The following is a 22,072-nucleotide window of genomic DNA, read 5'->3' on the forward strand; positions in this document are numbered from 1 at the left end:
AGAGCCATATTTGTCTGTTTGCTCAGTTTTGAGAGATATAACACTCACCTTTATTGAGTTGCCTGTTCTATTATTTTTTTGACAAACCCAAAGTTTGGCCCCCACCCACCCAGAACTTTTCTCAGGCAGTTCAATGTGCTCTACAAAACTTCAGTTGTAACTTTAATGTGTTTTGTCCAATAAGCACAAAATTTGGTGTACACCTTTAGGGGACTGACAAGCGCATTTCTATCAAATTTGGAAAAACACGGCCGCCGTCATACGTAGGGGACAAAGCATAAATCAATGGCCATCTGTCAAACGATTATTAAACCTTATAATCTGTATCCCATATATGCCAACACAACCTATAGGTGGCGCTACTGATTGGAACAAGTGTTTCAATGCACAATTACTGAGACTTTGTTTTTCTGCTCAGTCAGGCAGCAGACCTGGATAGTATATTTAGTCACGCACACACACCCTTGGAATATTTAAACCTCTGTTGCTATAGCAATCTTCACTCCAAGCTGAGATTTGTGCGTGTTGTGTGGCTTCGCTGGGCATAGTTCCAAAAGCCATTTTTTTTGTTTGTTTTTCCATTTTGGCTCATTGTTAAGCCGCATTCTCACCATCACTGGAGGTAAATATAGACTGAGTTCTTTCAGTCAGTCAATCAATGCAGCTGGATAGTAAAGGGGTTAGGAGGGGAATTGATCATAGCAGTACAACGCCATTATGGCTCTAGCTTATAAGCACAATTCTCTTATCGATCTCCCCCACCACCACTATTGATATCTGATCAATTTACTGTTGGGCAATAAAAAAGTAGGCTTGCACAGGTTGTCGCTGTCAGTATGCTGTTTATTTTTATTTCTTAGGTTTTGAGGTAAACAGTGGAAAGACAGCGTTGGTGTTTCCTATTAAATCAGCCTCATTGCTGTGTTGTTGTTGTTGTTGTTGTTGTTGGTTTCCAGTATTAGCTTAGCCTTCATTAACCAGGTTGCACGTGGTGCTTCAAGCTTGTTAGGCCATCGGTGATGTAATGCAAGGCAGCAAGGGAAGGAACCCTGCTGATGTTGATGACTCAAGGATTGTACAGCACAGAGGGATACATTGGATTCTTAAAGGTGCGGTTGCCATATTTTTTTATTTTTAGAGGTTGTAATTTGATGTGGACGACATTAACATTTTGCGTAAGAGGAAAAAGAACTGGACATCTCAACATGGGATTAAAATGACAGCTGAATACTTCCTATTGCAACTTTTATGCACAATAATCCATATACCTATCTTTTAAAATTATTTTCACAACAAAATATACATTTTTTCACAATTTTTTTGTGAGTCGTCTAAGTCACATTTGAACCACCAGTTGGTACTCAAGTGTACCTTTGTGAGACGCAGAAGTTGTCTGAATAGACCCTGTATTTGTTAAGGAAAAAAACACTCCTAATAAAAACTACAAGCCCAGCTATGTAGCATATTGTTAAACTAATGTACGTAGGGGGTCATATTTGAGCCGGACCATATATCTGTAGTAGCAGAGGAAAATGCAATGTTGCTGGTTTCCATAGGGATGGATGTGAGTGTGAATGGTTGTTTGTCATAAGTGCTTCGTGATTGGCTGGCCACCCATCCATGGCATACCTTTTACCTTTGACCCCGGTGAGGATAAGCGACATAGAAAATGGATGGATGGAGGTCTGCTTTGTTTAAAAAGGGCTTTACCTTTGCCAGGAGCTTAAGGTGGAAAAAAGTAGCTCTGACCACAGAACTAACTTGCTTATCAAATTTAAGACTGTTGTCAAATAGCACACCAATATTTTGAATTACAGGAGCAAAAGGAGTGCTATAATTGGGTTGACTGTGCGGTGCATCAGGGGAAAAACTCTGTTTTTTCTGAGACAACCATCGTTTGATGGCGGAGATCTAGTGCCTTCTTGTATTGTGCCTGGAGATGATTGATCCTAATGGTAGCATGTATAGTGAAATTAAGGTGGGTCCAAGGATGGAACCTTGGGGCATGTCAGAGGAGAGGAAAGCAGTTTTGGAAGAAAAGTAATAGATCCTCAAGAAAGTTAGTGAGATATAACATGATCCATTTAGGTATAGACCCATGTAGTCCAATGCAGTATCCAAAACAGGAGATTAGGACTGAGTGGTCCACAGTATCAAAAGCTGCTGTAACTGTACTTTGAATAATGCGGATTTTGTGCTGTGGCGACTCCTAAAACCCTATTGAAATTTGTTAGCAATATTATGGGTTGGACAGAAGTTTGACAAAGTTGAAGGATCTCAGTTTGGCTTTTTCAGGAGTGGTCTAACTACAGCTTGCTTAAGGGCAATGGGGACAATACCCAGCCTGGAGCAGCTGTTCATGACAAGAACAAGGCTGGGACCGATGGTATCTATAACCTCCATCATCATCCTGGCGGGGATTACGTCTCGAGGACAGTTGGTGGGGTTTAAGAGGAGTAGAAATTGGCTCGAAGTTCACAAAAGTTGTTTTACATGACATGACTCATCAACTTTGCTTAAAAAAATAAATACCAAAATTAATGTGTTTCTAAAATAGACATCCGATATTGGCTTTTTTGCTGAAAACCAATATGCCGATATTGTCCAACTCTGTTTCTGGTACCATTATCAGGCGATACGGATACCGATATGGGTAACATGACATATCTCTTGTGATGATCGGTTTTCATGATCGGGAAAAGTAGTATTCATTCATTACCGCTTATCCTCACAAGGGTTGCGGGGGGTGCTGGAGCCTATCCCAGCTGTCTTCGGGTGAGAGGCAGGGTACACCCTGGACTGGTGGCCAGCCAATCACAGGGCACATATAGACAAACAACCATTCACACTCACATTCATACCTATGGACAATTTGGAGTCGCCAATTAACCTAGCATGTTTTTGGAATGTGGGAGGAAACCGGAGTACCCGGAGAAAACCCATGCATGCACGGGGAGAACATACTCCACACAGAGATGGTTGAGGGTGGAATTGAACTCAGGTCTCCTAGATGTGAGGTCTGCGCGCTAACCACGCGGTCACCGTGCAGCCCGGAAAAGTAGTAGTCATGGCAAAATAATAATAACCGTAAACACCACCATGTTTGTTTACACTTCCGGGAAAGAGGATAAACTGCGAGAGTTAGCCGTGAACTATAAATGTCATTTTTGAGAATTTACCATGACTTGTGTCATTTTCTCATCCTTATTGCTCTCTGTTTTCCTTTCAGCACTGCCAGTAACTCCAACAAGAGCACGCCCGCTTGCTCCCCCGTCCTGCGCAAACGCTCGCGCTCACCGACACCACAGAGCCAGGAGGGCGACAACATGGTGGAGAAGGGCTCAGACCACTCCTCGGACAAGTCTCCCTCCACGCCGGAGCAGGTTGTGCAGAGGACGTACTCGCTGCAGTCGGCGCGCAGTGGAGGGAAAAACTCCAAGGTAGGTGACCACGATGACTTGAAACCCCCTGCGAGAATGCGTACTGGAACCATCTCAACATGGGGTCCGTGAAGCCCTGCCAGTGTGACCATTGGCTTTTTTTATCCTAGCGCCGTTTGGAATGAACATTTGGAGATCTTACATACGTTTTAAATGGGTTTTATCCAAATTCTTAATAGTAGCGGTATAACACAACGGGGGCCATATTTATATGACAATTTTCCTTATGAGATGATAAAGCCATGTCACTCCCATGGTCTGTCAAGTGTCTCCATTCATTCATCCATCCATCCACAATGTCCACGCCCCCCAGTCCTTCCGCGTTACTGGCCGCCACATGTCACATGATAACCTGTGCCATCTGATGGTGATATTATCTTGATCTGTTTTTTTTTTTTCTTTCGTGCTCATCTTTTTTTTTTATCTGATTTTGTTTTTCTTTGTTCTTCTCCTGTTTGCATGCTAGTCTCACAAGCGACTTTCCAAAGTAAGCATTACTCTTTTCTTTCTGTTCTGCAAAATGTTTCTGTGCTCCTCGTCTTCCCTGTCCTGCTTCGTCCTTCCTCTCGTCTTGTCTTGTGAGATCACCCCGGCCTGCTTCTCCATACTGCAACCCGTGGACAACAACCTCCTCCACCTCGCTCTACCTGCCCTCTTCTTCTTCCCTCTCCTGTGATGTGCTATGTAGCACTTGTGTTAGTTGACTGATCATATTTACACACTCGCTGGCTGCTCCATCAGGTACACGTGCACAGATCCGACGCAAGAGCCGTATCAAAGATTTCGCCCTGATAAAGATAATAATGCTCAGTTTTCATTGATGATTGAATGTGTACTGCATCATACTCTGCTACTCTTTATTCACAAGGGGAAAATTTACAAATAGATATTTTTTTAATGTGCATGCATGCGTTGGTTTTCTCCGGGTACTCCGGTTTCCTCCCACATTCCAAAAAACATGCTAGGTTAATTGGCGACTCTACCCCGAGTCTACCCCGCCTCTCGCCCCAAGACAGCTGGGATAGGCTCCAGCACACCCGACACCCTGGTGAGGATAAGCAGTAGAAAAAGAATGAATGAAGTTGAAATATTTGGAACATTTTTAAGAAACTGCAAAAATGCGATTTTTCACCTACTTTATATGACAAAGCTGAGATGCAGTTTTTGCTTTTCAAATCCTTGTGAGTATGTGGGTCTTGGTGGAAAAGGTTTGGACACCCCGGTCTGTGATATGTTGTTTTCAAGTGTTGTTCATAGATAGGGCAAATAAACAAGAGGCTGCCTCATAAGATACACACACACACACACACTTATTACGCTCTTAATACACATGCCAAATGATTACATCACCCCTCACTTTTGTGCCACAATCTAAGCCGACCGACAAACACCACTCACCCCCTCCATCCCACGTGTAAGCCTCAGTCAGCCTCGGTCACATGACCCCAGACCATGGTGTGAGGTCGCCCCGGCAACGTGAGCCTGATCACCCTAACCCTAATGCAATCCAAATAAAAGAGCAGCGAAGGGGGCCGCTCCCTGCCTCCCTGCGCAAACACCCACCAAGCATCACGCCGGCCCCCCGTGTCTCATGCGTCACATTTAAACACTCAATGACATCATCAGATTGCCCCGACTATTCTTTTTTTTTTTAAATATATATAACTATATATATATGCATTTCTATGCTCATCTGACTTTGTTTTCTCTTGGATTGTCTTTCAGTATGACAGACTAAACCTGATTAAAGTAAGCATTTCTTCTTTTCTTTTGGCCACTCCTGCTGCCCCCCTTCCCGATCTGCTCCAACACCCTTCCACTCGGTCCCCGCCACCCCACCATCCACTTCCTCAGTGCCTGTGACACTACAGGCTCCTCTGTCCGTGCATCCCAGTGTTGTGATTAGTTGTGTCAATGCAAAAAAAATCATCAGAATAGGGTGAAACAGCTAAATTCAAATTCTGAGGTCAGAGGTCATACATTGTGTGAAATGAGCCGCTGAAAACATGTTAGTTTAACTCAAAGTGTACATTTTGACTCTTGTTATTCCACTTAAGTCCTGTAGGTGTAGATAGTATGCATTTGCCAGTTGACACGGAATGCTAATGCTAAAAACAAAGCTAACCACAGAGCATTCTTGTTGTTTGTGCTTCAAATAGGTGTGGTCAGAAGTTGACATACCATGTGCATCCTAAATTTGCTACATTTTTTGTCTTTGTCTATTAAATTATGGAAATATGTATTTTCATATGAATTGATCCATGTATACATATATGGAATATGTACACTTGTTTTTCTATCTCGACTGTCATAGACACTGTGACACATCATAGCTGATTTTTTTTTTTTATAATATGTAAAGAAAATAGTATGACAGTGTCAGGATTAATCACCCCAGAGCGCATATCAAACGCACACACTCACGCAGCATGCAACTTATTCATAGAGCCGCCTCCAGTTATAATTCCTCCCTTGTGTCTCCGTCACCTTCAAATCAGATTAGCCCACATTAGCTCAGTGATCGTCACAGGCCGGCCATGGGTCATCTCACTGTAAACCGTGATTTTAAATGACCAAAAATGTTGAAATGCACCAACCTATATTCATATTGATATTGATATTGATATCCCTGCTATTTATGGGGGTTACTTTCCCGGTCCACCAGCAAATGGCAAAACAGGTGATACACGGCTCCAAACCCTCCTGCTGGCTTGACATTGAAGTTCTTCTCCAATTTTGTATCAACATTTGCAATAAATGTAATTATTAGATAAGATGCAGCTACACAATCCTCCTTTCACTTCAATTGCCGGTCAAAAGTTTGGGAACGCTCCCAACCTTTCCACAGGAAAAGCCTAGATTTATGTTAAAATGCTCAGTTGCTCTTCCATTGTTAAGTCCCTTTTTTTTTTTTTTTTTTAGCAACAAATGACTTTCTTCAATACAATGCTGTTCAACTGTTCACGAGGGTACAGTGTTGTGATGCAGACACAGGAGGTAGTAAGTACTCCAGAACACCGCTAGGAATGGCTTGCTGCAACAATTTTGCAGTTTTGGGTAACTTTACCCTTTTTTTTTACCTTTGGCACTTCACCACTTACCTTTGTACCATTTCAAGCTATTCCCCGGACTTGAGCGACTTTTTCATCCATTTTCTATACCGCTTATCCTCACAAGGGTCGCAGGCATGCTGGAGCCTACCCCAGCTGTCTTTGGGGTACACACTGGACTGGTTGCCAGCCAATCACAGGGCACATATAGACAAACAACCATTCACACTCACATTCATACCTATGGACAATTTGGAGTCTCCAATTAACCTAGCATGTTTTTGGAATGTGGGAGGAAACCGGAGTACCCGGAGAAAACGCATGCACGGAGAGAACATGCAAACTCCACACAGAGATGCCTGAGCAGGGAATCGAACCTTGGTGTCGTAGCTGAGTGGCCTTCTAACCATTCGTTCACCGTGTAGCCCGACTTGAGCAACTTGAATGTCAATATATAAAAACTGCCCAATTTCACTAAAACTATACTGTATTTTTGTATATTTGATGCTTTGCTATCACAAATTAATGCTAAATTACTTTCTACTTGTTTTTATGTGGGGAAAAGTAAATGTGACCAAAAATCAGTGAATTCTGAATTGAAACGCTAGCAGTGCTAACACATACATATTATGCACATTTTTTGGTCGAAAATCAAGGCTTTCTACCTCCAATGTTTGCTTGCGGTTTAATGACAGTAACAAAATCCTGGAACTCCTGTCTTTTTCCCCCCCTTACCTGCCCTGAATGATGACTGCACCATATTTTCAGGAGGCTGGAGAAGCCTCTACTTGTTACGTCATGAATATTATTTCAAATGAAGACACTCTGCTGCCCTCTGTTGTTCATTAAGGGAAACGTCTTTTATATAAATGACACGACACACACACAATCTAGTATAAGAGGTGTTTGAAATGTCTTTATAGTGTTTGCAGTGTGTGCTGCAAAAGAAACCTGAGCATTATTATCTTTTGTTTTGCGAGTCATAAGATCATGCAGCCAATGTTGTGGCAAGTGATGATATTTACTTAAAGGGGACCTATGATGCTTTTTCCACTTATCTGACTTATGAATGTAGTTAGAATGTTCTATTGTCATGTTAAACCATGCCAAAGTTTCAGATAATGAGGTGTGCGTATTTGGAAGTTTGATGTCACAGAGGGGCGGATTTTCTTATATGGTTCATAGTTAGGAAGCACTTTGGGCATGTTACCATTCACAGTGGAGTGGGCATGCCCAGAGGCGGGGGCATGGGTGGAATAAATTAAAACACACAGGAAGTACAAATCAAAGGAAATCCAGCTGGAATAGGTGCAGAATCCGGAAAATCTAAAAAGTGTTCTGTGCTGGTTATTGTGTGTAACTGCTCTATAGGAGACCACAACTCAATACAAAGGGTTGAAAATGAGCATAATAGGTCCCCTTTAACATTTGAATCATTTCTTTGTAAATAGACAGATGTTGTTGTTATCGGACACAGACTGATGTTGACCTTGGACTTGGTCGTTTTTCACATCCTTAACTTGTGGAATAATTCAATCTCCTTTCTCTCTTTCTCCTTCCCGCTCCCGCTCTCTCTCTCCTCTTTCTCTTTTTATCTCTTTGCCTCTCTGCAGAAGAGCCAAAGCTGGTACAACGTAAGTGCCCCCTTTTTTTCTTCTATATCATTCACATTGTTTGTGGATGGATGCTTCATTGTTTGAACTTGAACGTGTGGATGTGTCAATGACGAATGGACATTTAGCATCAAGAATGTTGTCTTCCTGAACGAAGACCGTTTCCTGCCCGAGAGAAACCACTATTGGGCCCAGCACAGGTTTTAAAAGGCAACAAGTGGACTGTAGGGATTGGCGGATGTACGTAATAACTAGGTTAGTAGAGTAGAGGATATATGGATCCACATGTCAAGGATGCATATTCCCTACTCGGACTTCAGACCTTCTGTTTGCAGTCTCAGCCCCTTTTAGTATGTAGTATCATAGTCTGGTTAGTGTTCCACAATTTGATTACCGTCCAAAAAACGATGCTACTCGAGCATGTTAACTTTGAGCTCTAAGGACAAAAGTCCTTGAGAAGAATGTTAATTCTTCATCATACACTTCTTGGATAAGCCCGATTCATGAAGGCATACTTGGATTGGTTTGGTGTGGAAGAACTTGCAAATGGACTCTGACCTCAAAAAACCCATCAAACATCTTCGGGGTGATGTAGAACAGATATGGTGACCTGGTGTCCAAAATGTTCTTCCAGTGTCACACATGCCTCGATATTTTTGCATAAATAGACTTTAGATCAAATGTGCTGTCATGCGATTTTGACTTTTTTATTTTTTTTTTTTGAGCAATCAACGTTTATTTGAATGCAAAAGACAAACCTATACATCATCCTGGCTTTATTATTGCAGTTCTCTATAATACCGCCAGGCGGTGTGCTAACACCATATCTTCCCTGTAAGCCTTTTTTCAGCTTGTTTTGATGACGTCCACAAGAATGAGTGAGTGAAGTGTGTTCCCAAAAAAGTGTTATTTTAATCCCTTTTATTTCCTTCTTTTTATTATTATTATTTTATTTTATTTTATTTTTTATTATTTTTTAATTTGTATTATTATTATTATTATTATTCCATATGTGTGTGTACATTCTCTCCCCAGCATGAAAGACAACACATCATGAGAGTAAGCATGACTTGTATTCTTTTTGCTCGCTCTGGCCTCTCAAGACTGGCTACCATCCCAGTCTGTTTGTCATTCCACTCACCCGGTGCTGTTCCCACCTCATTGCAAACCCCAATGTGACCTCAAATCCACAATAATGTATTGGTGCTAAATCTTCAATTCTGGATTTGGATTGTACCGGAGCCCAAATTACAGTTGGAAGCTGTGTTCTAATTTGGGTACGCAACAGGTGGCAGCACACGGACGTTCTCACTGTACTAAGCAAACCATCAAAAGGGGCTACAGGCATGCTTTGAATGCCTTTGCATAACATTTGCAATGGAGCATGGTGCTGAAACGTGGAGGATGTTATTGTATGCAGCAGGGGTGGACAACCCAAGCAAGGCTTTGTCCACTTGAAAGCTGACTCTTGTAGCATGCCAGTCACATGTCCTCTACTAATGTCAGCGTAACAATTAGTGTAGTGTGGGGCATAGTGTGCAGATGACACCGTTAACACTTCAGCAATGGACAATTTGACTCTTAAGTTCAATGCAACAATGGTGATTCTTACCTTGGAATTATCTAATGGAGGTATCCGCACCAGCAACAACTTTGATTGTTTGTGATCTCTGTTTTGTTTATGCCTTTCACAGCTTTGGCTTTCCTGATGTCTTCTTTCTCTTGTTTCATCCTGGCCAGATCGGCCACACAGACGCCATATTTGTACTTTGCAATGACTTCTTTCTGGAATTCTGGAATTCCACACTGTTTTTCACCTTCTTTATCAAATTGCTAGCACTCACAACTTTCTTTGGCCCCATGGTGAGTTATTTAGGAGATGCACTCAATTAAAAAAAAGGCATGGACAGTGAGTTAGCAACACGTAGAGTGCTTTGTTTGGGAACTAGGGACTAGGACAAGACAAACGGAATAGTTTGTTCCATGCATTATTGGATGTATACAATACAGCCCAAAAAAAACCCAACAAATAGAAAAATCTGCAAGATTCTTTCAAGACTAAAGTTAAAATATCAGGAAAAAAGGGGGGAAATCCTCATTTTACAAGAATAATATAAAAGAGTATAGTGGGGGAAAGTAACATCATATTATGGCATTATTTATAAGTCATAATGTTATGAAAAACAAACAAAAATTTAATGACAGAATTAAAAGAAAAATTGGTCAAGCTTAGGTTAATTTAGGAAAATTAGGTTACAAAAAAGTTACAATGTTACAAGAATAAATTTCAAATATGATGGGAGTCATAATTATGTGGAATAAATGGCAAAAATGGAAACAGCTGTAATTTGACAAGAATAAAGTCCAAATATTGAGGGGGAAAAATCGCAATTTTAGGGAATAAATGTAATATTATGAGAAAAAATAATGTCTTACATCATTTTTTAATGTTGTAATATTATGAGAAATAAAACAATAAAAAAACTACATCATTTTGACTCTAAACTTGGCACAGACCTTCAGCAAGGTGGAATGGTTGTGTTCTACTTATCAACTTAAAAATATTCTTGTCAAAGATTTTGCTATCCCCTCCATATACTGTAGGTGAGGTACAGAGTCTATACAGACAGGACTGTACCAACTATAGGGAGTGGGTAAACAGGCATATCGCAAAATTTCATCCTCAGCTTTTATACAACTCTGCAGGGACATGCAGGAATAATAGTTCCATAGACTTGCATCAAGTTGCAGTGATATTGCATGCAGGATAGTGAATGAGCCTGTACCATTTGCATTCAGAGGCAGGGTGGGTGGTTTATTGAAATAATACTCTACATACACTAATTCTTGAGTATGAGTCATAATTTTTTGTGATAAAGACACAGCAAAAAATATAAAAGAAAAGACAAACTTTGTAATATTGCTGTTATGACGATATCGCAATACAACTTGTGATACGAATGGGGAGTTTTTTTCTGAATAGAAATGACTATGTCCTGACCTCTAATAGTACTGAATTCACACCTATTAGTGAGCCACGTCATCCATGCAGGCTTTATATGGGTACTTCCTTCGCAGTTCTCCCCTCAGGCTGCACAAACAAGAGGAAATACACGGATAAAAAGGGTGGGGAGGGAGCGCATGTGGTTGCTATTCAAAACAGCAGATGAGCCATCCCGCTTATCAAAGCACAAAACCATGTCCCCATGGGTTTCCTCATTCTATGTCAATACAGTATCGATACAAGAACACCCACACACATTGCTGTGACATTATGTAACATTAAAATGTCAAATATTAATGAAAGCTGCTGTGGTAAAAGGATGAGCATAACAAGCAACTCCACCCTTCAGTCGTGACAAACCCCACCCTGGTTTTCCGATACCAGTCTCGGCCATCCCTGTGTGTTTGTGCAAGGGGTTAATAGTTAACCGCATTGATAAATACTGTCTAGTACCTGGATGCAGCATCGGCGCAACAATGGCCTTGTTCATTGTTTGATTTATTGGAGGACAAAGAGCTTAAAATAAAGGAGCGCTCGCAGCAGTGGCGCCGCAAGTCATCTCCAAGGAAAATTCGAGAGAGTTTCTGCTACTTGCATTTCAGTCCTCAGTGTGTGATAAAAGGGTCTGGTGAATGGAGGCGAATGTGTGTTGGGGGGGGGGGGGGGGGTGTGGGGGGTATAGTGTGCTCACAACACGGTGACCTTTATCAACACGCTCGCCTTTGGTATTCTTCCATATTTTTAGTCAAGTGTTGAAAGATGTTATTTATGCTTCTGTATGTTGAGTGCTGCCAGAATAGAAGCTGCATTGAGAGCTAAGACAAGACCGTTAAATTGTACTAATCTGCTTGTTTGGTACCTCAACTGTGTCCACTTTTGGTGCCTTTGACTCGCATTAAAACCATTCATGCAGTACAATATAATGACTCCACCTCACATTTGAATGGTAACTAGCGCCAGCGTCTTTGATATTCAATCCAAGAATGGAGTATCGATGCAGTATTTCATACAGATATCCCACAAAATGACATCACACAGAAGAGCCGCCATTTTTGTACTAGTACTATTTACACAGACCCCTGCAGCAAGAAGTGGGAAACAGTAATCCCTTGTTCATTGGGGTTAATTGGTCTCAGACCTTATCAGCCATTAGAAGTGAATTTGAAAGTAGGATCCCTCATTTATGAATCTGAATATTTTCATAGAATAGAAAATGTGTAAGATTAGAGCCCTCGAGACATGATATAACACACTTCTAGTTACCTTTACACTGGTATTACCCAGCATTTAAGACATAAATAAAATTTGTGCACATTTGTGTTGCAATAAATCTTCTTATTCATTCATTCATTTTCTACCGCTTTTCCTCATGAGGGTCGCGGGGGTGCTGACGCCTGTCCCAGCTGTCTTCGGGTGAGAGGCGGGGTACACCATGGTCGCTATTATTATTATTATTATTATTATTATTATTATGTATTCTGTATTATTATTATTACCCTGCCTCTTGCCCGAAGACAGCTGGGATAGGCTCCAGCCCCCCCACGACCCTTGTGAGGATAAGCAGGAGAAAATTAATTAATTAATTATTATTATTATTATTATTGTGTATTCTGTATTATTATTACCCCACCTCTTGCCCGAAGACAGCTGGGATAGGCTCCAGCACCCCGGCGACCCTCATGAGGATAAGCAGTAAAAAATGAAATTATTATTATTATTGTTATTGTTGTTGTTATTATTGTGTATTATTTGTATGTATTATTTATTATTATTATTTGCAGAGCTGCCAGATATGTGATTTGATTTGCCCGAAATTTGTGATTCGAGATGCCTAAGGTATCTATCTATTGCCCAGCGTTGCTCCGTCTTAGGGAATGGTGAATCCATGTTCCATGTTGATGTTCGGCAGCCGGGTTGTGGCTCTTCTCGTGATTGATGGTGTTGTTTTGCAGGAGGAGGTAACTGGAGGTTATGCTCACATCTGTTCTCTGTAACTCAATCACTCTGGCCAGACTCAACACTCCAGTGTTGCAGACTTGAAAACTTCACATTCTCTCCTCCAAACATCCTCAGGTGGTCTTTGACTGCTTTTCTCGATGCTGGGGGTCGTAAACGGACAAATTACGGCAGACTTAAGTAGCAACCACACACACACAAGTCATACACATACAAGTCACACACTTTCTTGGTAGTTAGAGAGAGAGGAGTGGTGCACAAGGGAGGGGGAGCTACAACCATGATAATAAAGGACTTGTTGCTTGGGGTTACTCGAGGGCAACGGCCGTAACTCCTCTCCCAGTGTGTGTGAAAGGAAGACAGCGAGAGAGACACAAGGATCATGTGGCTGGAGTGTGCCTCTCTGCCCACTTCTCTACACTGACAGCACCCAAAACACCCATCAGCTTCTTTTACTACACCCCGACAAGCTCTTCAGCGTCTGGGGGGTTCGCAGAGGGAGGTTGGATATTATCTATCCATGAGGCGGAAAGGATCGAGTATGGATACGGATGAGGATTGTTTGGTGTCGGATTGGGAGGCTGTGCTTGAGCTGGACGAGGCCCTGGCAGGGTGGCTTCTTCAGGGTCCAGCGAGAGGGGAGTGGGGTTGGGAGTGGGGCTGGGCCGCCTCAGACCTCCAGGAGGAATCTGATTGGAACTCTGAGGAGATCCCGGCAGTAAGTTGCCCCTTGCTTTAATTGAAGTTGATGGTGTGTTTGGCTGTAGAGTAGAAACAAAGTTCAGTTTTTAATACTGCATATAAATAGAGTACCCGCCTGGTTGAGACTCATTGGGTTCTGAGCACTCAAATACTTCTCTTGTCTGGTTTTGCATTTGCATATTGCCAGAAAAGAACATAATCTAGCATTCAAACCCTCGCATGGCGTTCTTTTCCCACAGGCCGGATCCTAAGTAGTACGGCATATTCTTCTTTTGTTACTTTCAGCTATTGTTGTTTCCTCAAGCTTTCCTGTTGAAGGAAAACATCTGGCAAAGACAGTGAGAGCAACCCACACTCAAATGACACGCATTTTGTCGTTTTTCCCGACACTGTATTCTCTCTCTTGTTTGCTAAAGGCCACAGAAGGATGATTTGGCCAGACTGTAGATTTCTATCAAGTTTGAAGGTTTCGGTCATAACTGCATTTCCTAACATAGTGTACTCGCTGGCCACAACATGAAGGTATTAGTGGTTTTGCAGAACTGTGTCCTCTTGTAAAGCTAGATAAGGCACATATTACACACCTCGTTGTCGGATGGATTTTAGAATAGAAGTAGTAAGAAAGGCTGAGGGAGGGGCGGAGGCCGCATAATGTTATTGATGTGGGACTGGGACGATGGCTGCACATGGGGTGGGGTGGGGCACTTTGATACATCTTCTAAACTAAAGATGCTAAATCCAATGCAGTGTAGCTCAATATATGCCAGGAAATTTGCCAAGCAAATATGTCCTATGCCAATAAAAAGGGACTGTGGTCTGAAAATGGCCCCTAGTCTGCATTTTGAACACCACCCCATAGAGTTAAAAGAGCTGTCATTAGCAGGTGTACCTAATGTTGTGGCCAATGTAGTTTGCTTTGAATGCAACTCATTTCAACACTCACAGCATGTTTACTGAATGATCCGAAGCAGGCCGACGTATGAAGATGATGCTTTTTATGTGCAACTCTGTTTGCCATTAAGTCCATCTCCACTTCTTGTCAAAATCCCACAAAGAACTGTTAACATCAAGTCTCAGTCCAGGGTTTTGACAAGGTTTGAAGGGCTGCATAGCAACGATGATGCCTATTTGTATGTCTGTGTGTGTGCCTGTGTGTGTGTGTGTGTGAGGTTTGTATATGTGTGTCTCTCACTTTGATTGCCCCCTGCAGGTGCTGAGCCCCACATACAAGCAACGCAATGAGGACTTCAGGAAACTCTTCAAGCATCTACCTGACACAGAGCGACTCATTGTGGGTGAGTGGACATCAGTGGGGCTGCACGGCGAACAAGTGGTTAGCGTGCAGACCTCACAGCTACGAGAACCGAGTTCAATCCCACCCTCGGCCATCTCTGTGTGGAGTTTGCATGTTCTCCCTGTGCATGCGTGGGTTTTCTCTGGGTACTCCGGTTTCCTCCCACATTCCAAAAACATGCTAGGTTAATTGCTGACTCCAAATTGCCCATAGGTATGAATGTGAGTGTGAATGGTTGTTTGTCTATATGTGCCCTGTGATTGGCTGACCACCAGTTCAGGGTGTACCCCACCTCTCGCCCGAAGACAGTTGGGATAGGCTCCAGTACCCCCCGCGACCCTCGTGAGGATAAGCGGTAGAAAATGAATGAATGAATGGACGTCAGTGACACACAGAGGCCGTCACAGGAAGCGACCAATAAGAGTGATATTGTCATTCTGTTTGACTGTTATTACGCAAAAAGAATTGCCCCACAGTACCGACTACTGTCATATTGTGAAAACAAAACAGGAAAAGTTGAGGGGACAGACAAAAAAAATGAGAAGCAATAACCACAGCTGCAATAGCAACATTATTGCTTGGTTTAAGAGGGGAATGGAGACTGGCCAAGGGTGAGCAATTATCAAAAATAAAAGTGTTTGATCAAGCTTAACTTAAAAAGGGACAGACCGAACGACAAAAGAACAAAAAACAATATCAAAAGGCAGCAAAGCGAAAGCGATACCGCCCACTAGTGCTTGGTTTAAGAGGGGACAGACAGAAGGGTGAGCAGTTAAAAACTGAACAGTGCTTAATCAAGCTTAAATAAAGTGGGGACCTACAGGAAGAAAAGAAGAGAAGGCAGTAAAAACAAAAACAATATGACCCCTGAGTGCTTGGTTAAGGAGGGCCAGACGGACAGAGGAGCAATGAAAAATTAAATTGTGCATGATGGCTTAACATAACGGAGGACCGATAGAAAGGGAAATAGAACAGAAAGCAACAGCAAAGGCAATGTTTGGTCTTATTGAGTGGAGAAATCAACATTTTTAAGGTTGGTGTGTTGCAACAAGGCCCTTTTTTTAATTTAAGAGGGGGGGGACGCTTGTGTTCAGAGACTTCAATTTTTAATTTTTTTGGACAAACTGGGCTGACGTTTGTATAGAAATTGCATGGTGCGTGTTGTACTAAAAAGCATGTCCTGTCTTCATGTGTCAGACTACTCCTGTGCTCTGCAACGGGACATCCTCCTGCAGGGACGACTCTACCTCTCTGAGAACTGGATCTGTTTCTATAGCAACATCTTCCGCTGGGAAACACTGGTATGCTTGTTCGCGCTCTGTCTGCCACTCTGCAGTCTGTCTGGCACGATGACAGTATACGGTATGTGTGTACATGCGTGTAAATGTGAATTTTGCTTGTGTGTAGCTGACAGTGCGATTAAAGGACATCTGCTCGATGACGAAAGAGAAGACTGCCCGCCTCATTCCCAACGCCATCCAGGTCTGCACTGACAATGAGAAGGTAAGCTTCACATAGACTAGAATAGAATGGCTTGGTTTGTATTGTACACATTTCCATACCATGCACCATTCACTCTTCACAGCACTTTTTCACCTCCTTTGGAGCAAGAGACAGGACGTACATGATGATGTTCAGACTATGGCAGAATGCGCTGCTCGACAAGGTAAGCTACTTTGAAGCAATATTTACCATAGGAAAAAATATTTATAATTTTTTATTTATTTATAATTTTTTATTTATTTTTTATTTTTATTTTTATTTTTATTTTTATTTTCTTTGACAGTAGAGAGAGTGAGAAACAAAAACAGCAGCAACAACAATTCCCATGACATGGTTTTGTTTATTTTTTTAATAATATTTACAGTATTTCATAATAACATAGCTAATTTCTGTTCTTTATGCAGCCTCTGTGCCCCAAAGAGTTGTGGCACTTTGTCCATCAGTGCTACGGCAACGAGCTGGGCCTAACCAGCGATGACGAGGACTACGTTCCCCCAGATGACGACTTCAACACCATGGGGTGAGTGTGCAGCAGCCAACGTACCGACCACCTTCGTGAGCCTAATGCTGTGCCCCCACGCGGGGATTTGTGGTGCCTTCAGGTTCAGTGAGGAGATTCCCAACGAGGAGAACGAGATCAACAATGACAATTTGTCTAAGAGCAGCGCAGAGGCCAAGCCTGAAGGAAGTCCTCCTCTTCCTCATAAGAAGATGGTCCCAAACAGCACCATGGAGCGCACAGGCAGCCACCATGACACGCCCATCACCGTAAGTCGCAGTGCAATCATCATGGCGTGTATTCTCCTTCCATTCTAATAAAACGTCTTTTGTTTGTTGGAAGTTTGACCTCCCCGCAGACGATTTCACAGACTGCCCGACAGACGGCGAGCTGCTGGCCGTGCCACTGCTGGTAGAAGAGAGGAACAACGACACCGGTGGCGGTGGCAGCGGCCCTATCCCCTCGCCCTCGCTGGACTTCAACGACAACGAGGACATCCCTACCGAGCTCAGCGACTCCTCGGAGACACACGATGAGGGTGAGTGACGGGCGACAGAGCATAGATAAAGCATCGGAAGCAGCTTTGTATTGACTCAAGTATTGGAGGTGTTGCCTTCGTTGTCGTTATGACGACTTTTGTCCAGTCGTGCGTGCTTGGTCTAGCTCACCAAACATGCTTTTATTGACCTTGCATCACATTGGAACAGAAAAGAACCTTCCCAAAACTGGAAAAATTGGAATCATGGAATTGACCAAAGATTTTAGTGTATTTACGTGAGTTCTCCTGCTTGTTCAGGTGAGGTCCAGGCATTCCACGAGGACCTGAACGGGAGGCAGCACATTAACGAGATCTACAAGTTCAGCGTGGACAAACTCTACGACATCCTCTTCACCGAGTCACAGTTCATGAGTGACTTCATGGAACAGAGGCGCTTCTCAGGTAGTAAATGTTTTTCTTTTTTTTGCCCAAATCTCCCTCGGAACAGCTTTCTCAGCCATTATTCCTGCTATTTGCGTGCACCTCAGATGTGGTGTACCACCCGTGGAAGAAGGAAGAGGCTGGGAACCAGACCAGAGAGATCATGTACACCATCTCTCTGTCGAACCCCCTGGCCCCCAAGACTGCTACCGTCACGGAGACTCAGGTATACAGCAGATCCTTGCTAATCATAAAAAAATAAATGATGGACCAGTCTATAGAAATACATATAATACGCCTCTCACAACCTATAACAAAATGAACCGATATCTTGTTTTTATGCCAATATGGGCCGCTAATATAGGTCGGATGATATTATTGGATATCCCTATTTATGTTTATGGGAATGTGGTTAAATTACTTCTTCGAACATAGGAAAGGATTGAGCCGCTCAGTATGATATGAGCAAAAAAATACATTAAATATAAATGTGATATGCTATATGCATAAATAGCTATAAACCACCACTAGGTGACAGTATCACCATCCACAATCACCATCCTCATATCGCTCCATAAAGTATACGCAGGGTGAATGACTGTATTTTAATTTTATTACAGGGCTGCACGGCGAACGAGTGGTTAGCACACAGGCCTCACAGCTAGGAGACCCGAGTTCAATTCCACCCTCGGCCATCTCTGTGTGGAGTTTGCATGTTCTCCCTGTGCATGCGTGGGTTTTCTCCGGGTACTCCGGTTTCTTCCCACATTCCAAAAACATGCTAGGTTAATTGGCGACTCCAAATTGTCCATAGGTATGAATGTGAGTGTGAATGGTTGTTTGTCTATATGTGCCCTGTGATTGGCTGGCCACCAGTCCAGGGTGTATGTACCCCGCCAGACATGTGAGCAGGGCGGTGTTGAATCCCCAATGATTCCTTTTCAGACTCTGTACAAGGCCAGTCAGGAGAGCGAGTGCTACATCATCGACGCCGAGGTGATCACACACGACGTGCCCTACCATGACTACTTCTACACGCTCAACCGCTACATGCTCACCCGAGTGGCCAAGAACAAGTGTCGATTACGGTGAATGAAAGCAAAACACACCCAGATTGTTCTTTGTCTTCATAATGTTGATGTTGATGTTAAGATTATGATATCATCTACCAGGGTATCCACAGAGCTGCGCTTCAGGAAGCAGCCATGGGGGCTGGTGAAGGGCTTCATAGAGAAGAACTTCTGGAGCGGACTGGAGGAGAACTTTCGACATCTCGGTATACTTTTTTGTTTGTGAAATATTGTCCTTTTTCCGTAAGAACATGAAATATGAGCCGATGTATCCATCACATTCTCAGAACTGGAGCTGTCCAAGCTGGAAGACATCCTCACCGAGTCCCATCAGCTCTCCCCGAAGGCTAACAAAGTGGTGAAGAACGCCACGGTGAGGCGGAAGAAGAGGCCAACCCCCCACATGCGCAGCCAACACTTGGACGAGGCGCTCAGTCCCGTCACCACGCCGACGGACGAGGAGGTCATCCAGCGCATCAAGCAAGTGGCGGGATCCACGCAGACCAGACATCAGAGTCCGGTGCACCGCCATCTGCCTGCAGGCTTTGCTCTCTACAGCGTCTCCAAACTGCTGCTCGTCATCAGCTTTGTGTAGGACATTTCTCACATGGCACACCAGATAGCACACACTCATTGGACACTTCGTTACGTGTACCGTCACTATCCCATGGCGCTAAATGAAAAGCCAACTGAAGCTATATTCCATTCAAAATAATCCCAGCTACCTACTTTCTCAGGTCAGGGGTATGCAGACTTATTACAGGGGCCCGCCACCCCCGACCCTGGGCCTCATGTGTCTTATTTTAATGTGTATCGATCTTATTTATTCATGGACTATTTTAATGTACATAATATAGCAGGCAATGGATTATACATGATATCATTATATCATATAGCCATGATATACATTACTTCATTCAATCCTAGACATTTTTCAAGAGACAACCCCTTCAGCTGTGGCATCATTAGGCCAATTTTAGGGGGGCTTCAGCGTAAGCCCCCCTACATAATTTTATATTTTTTATAGATTTTTTTTTGTTTGTTTGTTTTTTTTTTACAAAAAAAATCTCTGACAAATTTCATATAATAGGGCAAAAGCAGGCTAATAAGCAAGCCAATAAGCAGGCTAATACTAGCCTACTACTACCAGTAGTAGGCCAGTAGTAGTAATAATCAGAAGAAGAAGAATGATGATAGTAATACTAATAGGCTAATTAATAATATAATAATAATTATATCATTGATCACTGTCCACTGGTTTTGCAGTGTAGATTGTGTGTCCCTAAAACGTGGCGGCCTAAAACAATTGAGTATCTCTACTAAATCTGTCCAAAAGTGGGAAAGTTATATCCCAGTTCTTGTTCCTTATTTGTTTTTTGGATTTTTTTTAATGTCTACTACATTCATTCGTATCCTGTGCCCCCCCCTTCCCTGTCCTCAAACCGAGTGCACTTTGGTACCAGATATTTCAAACGATCTTGACTGATATTTAAAGGCACACAGAATATTATGTTTTATGGCTATATAAACAGGGAACCTGCCAAAATAAAGTTTAGACCCCCCCCCCCATTTTTCATCGGAAAACCAGAGTGTGTTCATAGCTTTTTCCGTTCTTTAGTAATCAGCAGTAGAACATGGCTAAGTTTCAGGAAAATATCACTTCCCAAGGAGAAAAGCAGCTTTTTTGTGAAACGTTACATTTCAAGCATCGCTATCCCAACGTAAACCAATGATTTACAATTTTCACATTAGGAATCGAACCATGTGTGTGCACATATTCAAATTTCCTTACAATGCCTAACCTTCTGCACGCTACGCTCCTCCACACTCTCACTTCCTCCTTCACGTCACGCATGATTCTTCATTGAAATAAGCTCTTTTCAAATGCACTTCTGCCCCCTTGTGGCCGTTTTCATGGCTTGAAAGTGCTTTGAAATGTTAATGCTTTTGTGCAGAGTTGCATCATCACTTCTTTTTTGCCTTTCGGTCAGACAAAGTATAAACGTTGTTGGGATTAGGACGTAGAAGTACGTCTTTGGTATTGAAAGTTAAGGAACGGAGGGGTGTCTAATGTGTATCATATCGTTTACACGTGTACAAACGGCTTTTAAAATAACATAGGCCATAAGAATGAAGATATACTGTTTGTTTTTTATTGAGTATAACTCTTTTTTTTCCTCTTGTTGCACTGCCATCCACAGGATCTGTCTCAGGTACTTACAGTATGTTTAAGTACTAAATCCAAAAGCATGTCAAAATATGTATATATCCAGTGTATATTTCCTGATGTGCTTTTTTGAGTAGACATGTCCAGTCTGATGTTCTTGTTGTTGTTTTTCTCCACTCAGTCTGGTCCTGCTGGTGTTCCTCAACATGATGCTCTTCTACAAGCTGTGGATGCTGGAGTACTCTGCGCAGTCCTTAACCACTTGGCAAGGTCTGCGGCTGCATGAAAGGTTTGCACATAAACTAACGTCATGTGTTGGGGCCTTTTAGGATACGTTCAAGACACAGTATGACTTTTTGATGGTCGGGCTTGGACGTCTGGACCCTTGTCATTGCTTTTATTTTCTATTTGTGTTGCCAGCAAACTTCCTCAGACACAAATGGAGTGGGCCCAGCTCTTGGAGGCGCAGCAGCGTTACCATGACACCGAGCTGCAGAAGTGGCGGGAGATAATCAAGTCGTCTGTGGTGCTGCTCGACCAGGTACACACACACACGCACACAAGGTTTTTGGTAATGTTGTATTTTTAGACAGTTCATAAGTACTTTTACTAACACACAGATGGCCGAGGGTGGAATTGAACGCAGGTGTTGTAGCTGTGAGGCTTACACGCTAACCACTCGAAAAACAAAAAACAACAACATTTTCTCCCGCTTATCCTCACAAGGGTCTCGGGGGTGCTGGATCCTATCCCAGCTGTTTTCGGGCACATATAGACAAACAACCATTCACACTCACATTCATACCTATGGACAATTTGGAGTCGCCAATTAACCTAGCATGTTTTTGGAATGTG

At 42.7% G+C, this 22,072-nt stretch overlaps 1 protein-coding gene across 16 annotated transcripts in view; it reads left to right on the forward strand.

Moving 5' to 3' along the window:
• LOC131134244 (protein Aster-B) overlaps positions 1–22,072 on the forward strand; it is a 53,868-nt gene that overhangs the window by 27,134 nt on the left and 4,662 nt on the right. For 7 of the 16 annotated variants that reach the window (XM_078792847.1, XM_078792848.1, XM_078792843.1 and 4 more), the window contains 20 exons: positions 3,230–3,440; positions 3,907–3,927; positions 5,166–5,189; positions 8,104–8,124; positions 9,139–9,162; positions 14,976–15,060; positions 16,257–16,360; positions 16,467–16,562; positions 16,645–16,725; positions 16,967–17,082; positions 17,165–17,330; positions 17,404–17,599; positions 17,858–17,996; positions 18,083–18,206; positions 18,926–19,068; positions 19,153–19,256; positions 19,338–19,641; positions 21,252–21,263; positions 21,399–21,506; positions 21,638–21,758. In XM_078792847.1, the coding sequence (XP_078648973.1) occupies positions 3,327–3,440; positions 3,907–3,927; positions 5,166–5,189; positions 8,104–8,124; positions 9,139–9,162; positions 14,976–15,060; positions 16,257–16,360; positions 16,467–16,562; positions 16,645–16,725; positions 16,967–17,082; positions 17,165–17,330; positions 17,404–17,599; positions 17,858–17,996; positions 18,083–18,206; positions 18,926–19,068; positions 19,153–19,256; positions 19,338–19,641; positions 21,252–21,263; positions 21,399–21,506; positions 21,638–21,758 (2,103 nt within the window). In that variant the 5' untranslated portion in view covers positions 3,230–3,326. The remainder of the gene's footprint in view (positions 1–3,229; positions 3,441–3,906; positions 3,928–5,165; positions 5,190–8,103; positions 8,125–9,138; positions 9,163–14,975; positions 15,061–16,256; positions 16,361–16,466; positions 16,563–16,644; positions 16,726–16,966; positions 17,083–17,164; positions 17,331–17,403; positions 17,600–17,857; positions 17,997–18,082; positions 18,207–18,925; positions 19,069–19,152; positions 19,257–19,337; positions 19,642–21,251; positions 21,264–21,398; positions 21,507–21,637; positions 21,759–22,072) is intronic. The other 9 variants (XM_078792838.1, XM_078792836.1, XM_078792835.1 and 6 more) reach the window with 9 other exon arrangements.

This window comes from Doryrhamphus excisus, linkage group LG8, assembly GCF_037039965.1.
Source record: "Doryrhamphus excisus strain RoL-2023G ecotype Guam linkage group LG8, RoL_Dexc_Guam_v1.1, whole genome shotgun sequence".
NCBI classification, from domain to species: domain Eukaryota; kingdom Metazoa; phylum Chordata; class Actinopteri; order Syngnathiformes; family Syngnathidae; genus Doryrhamphus; species Doryrhamphus excisus.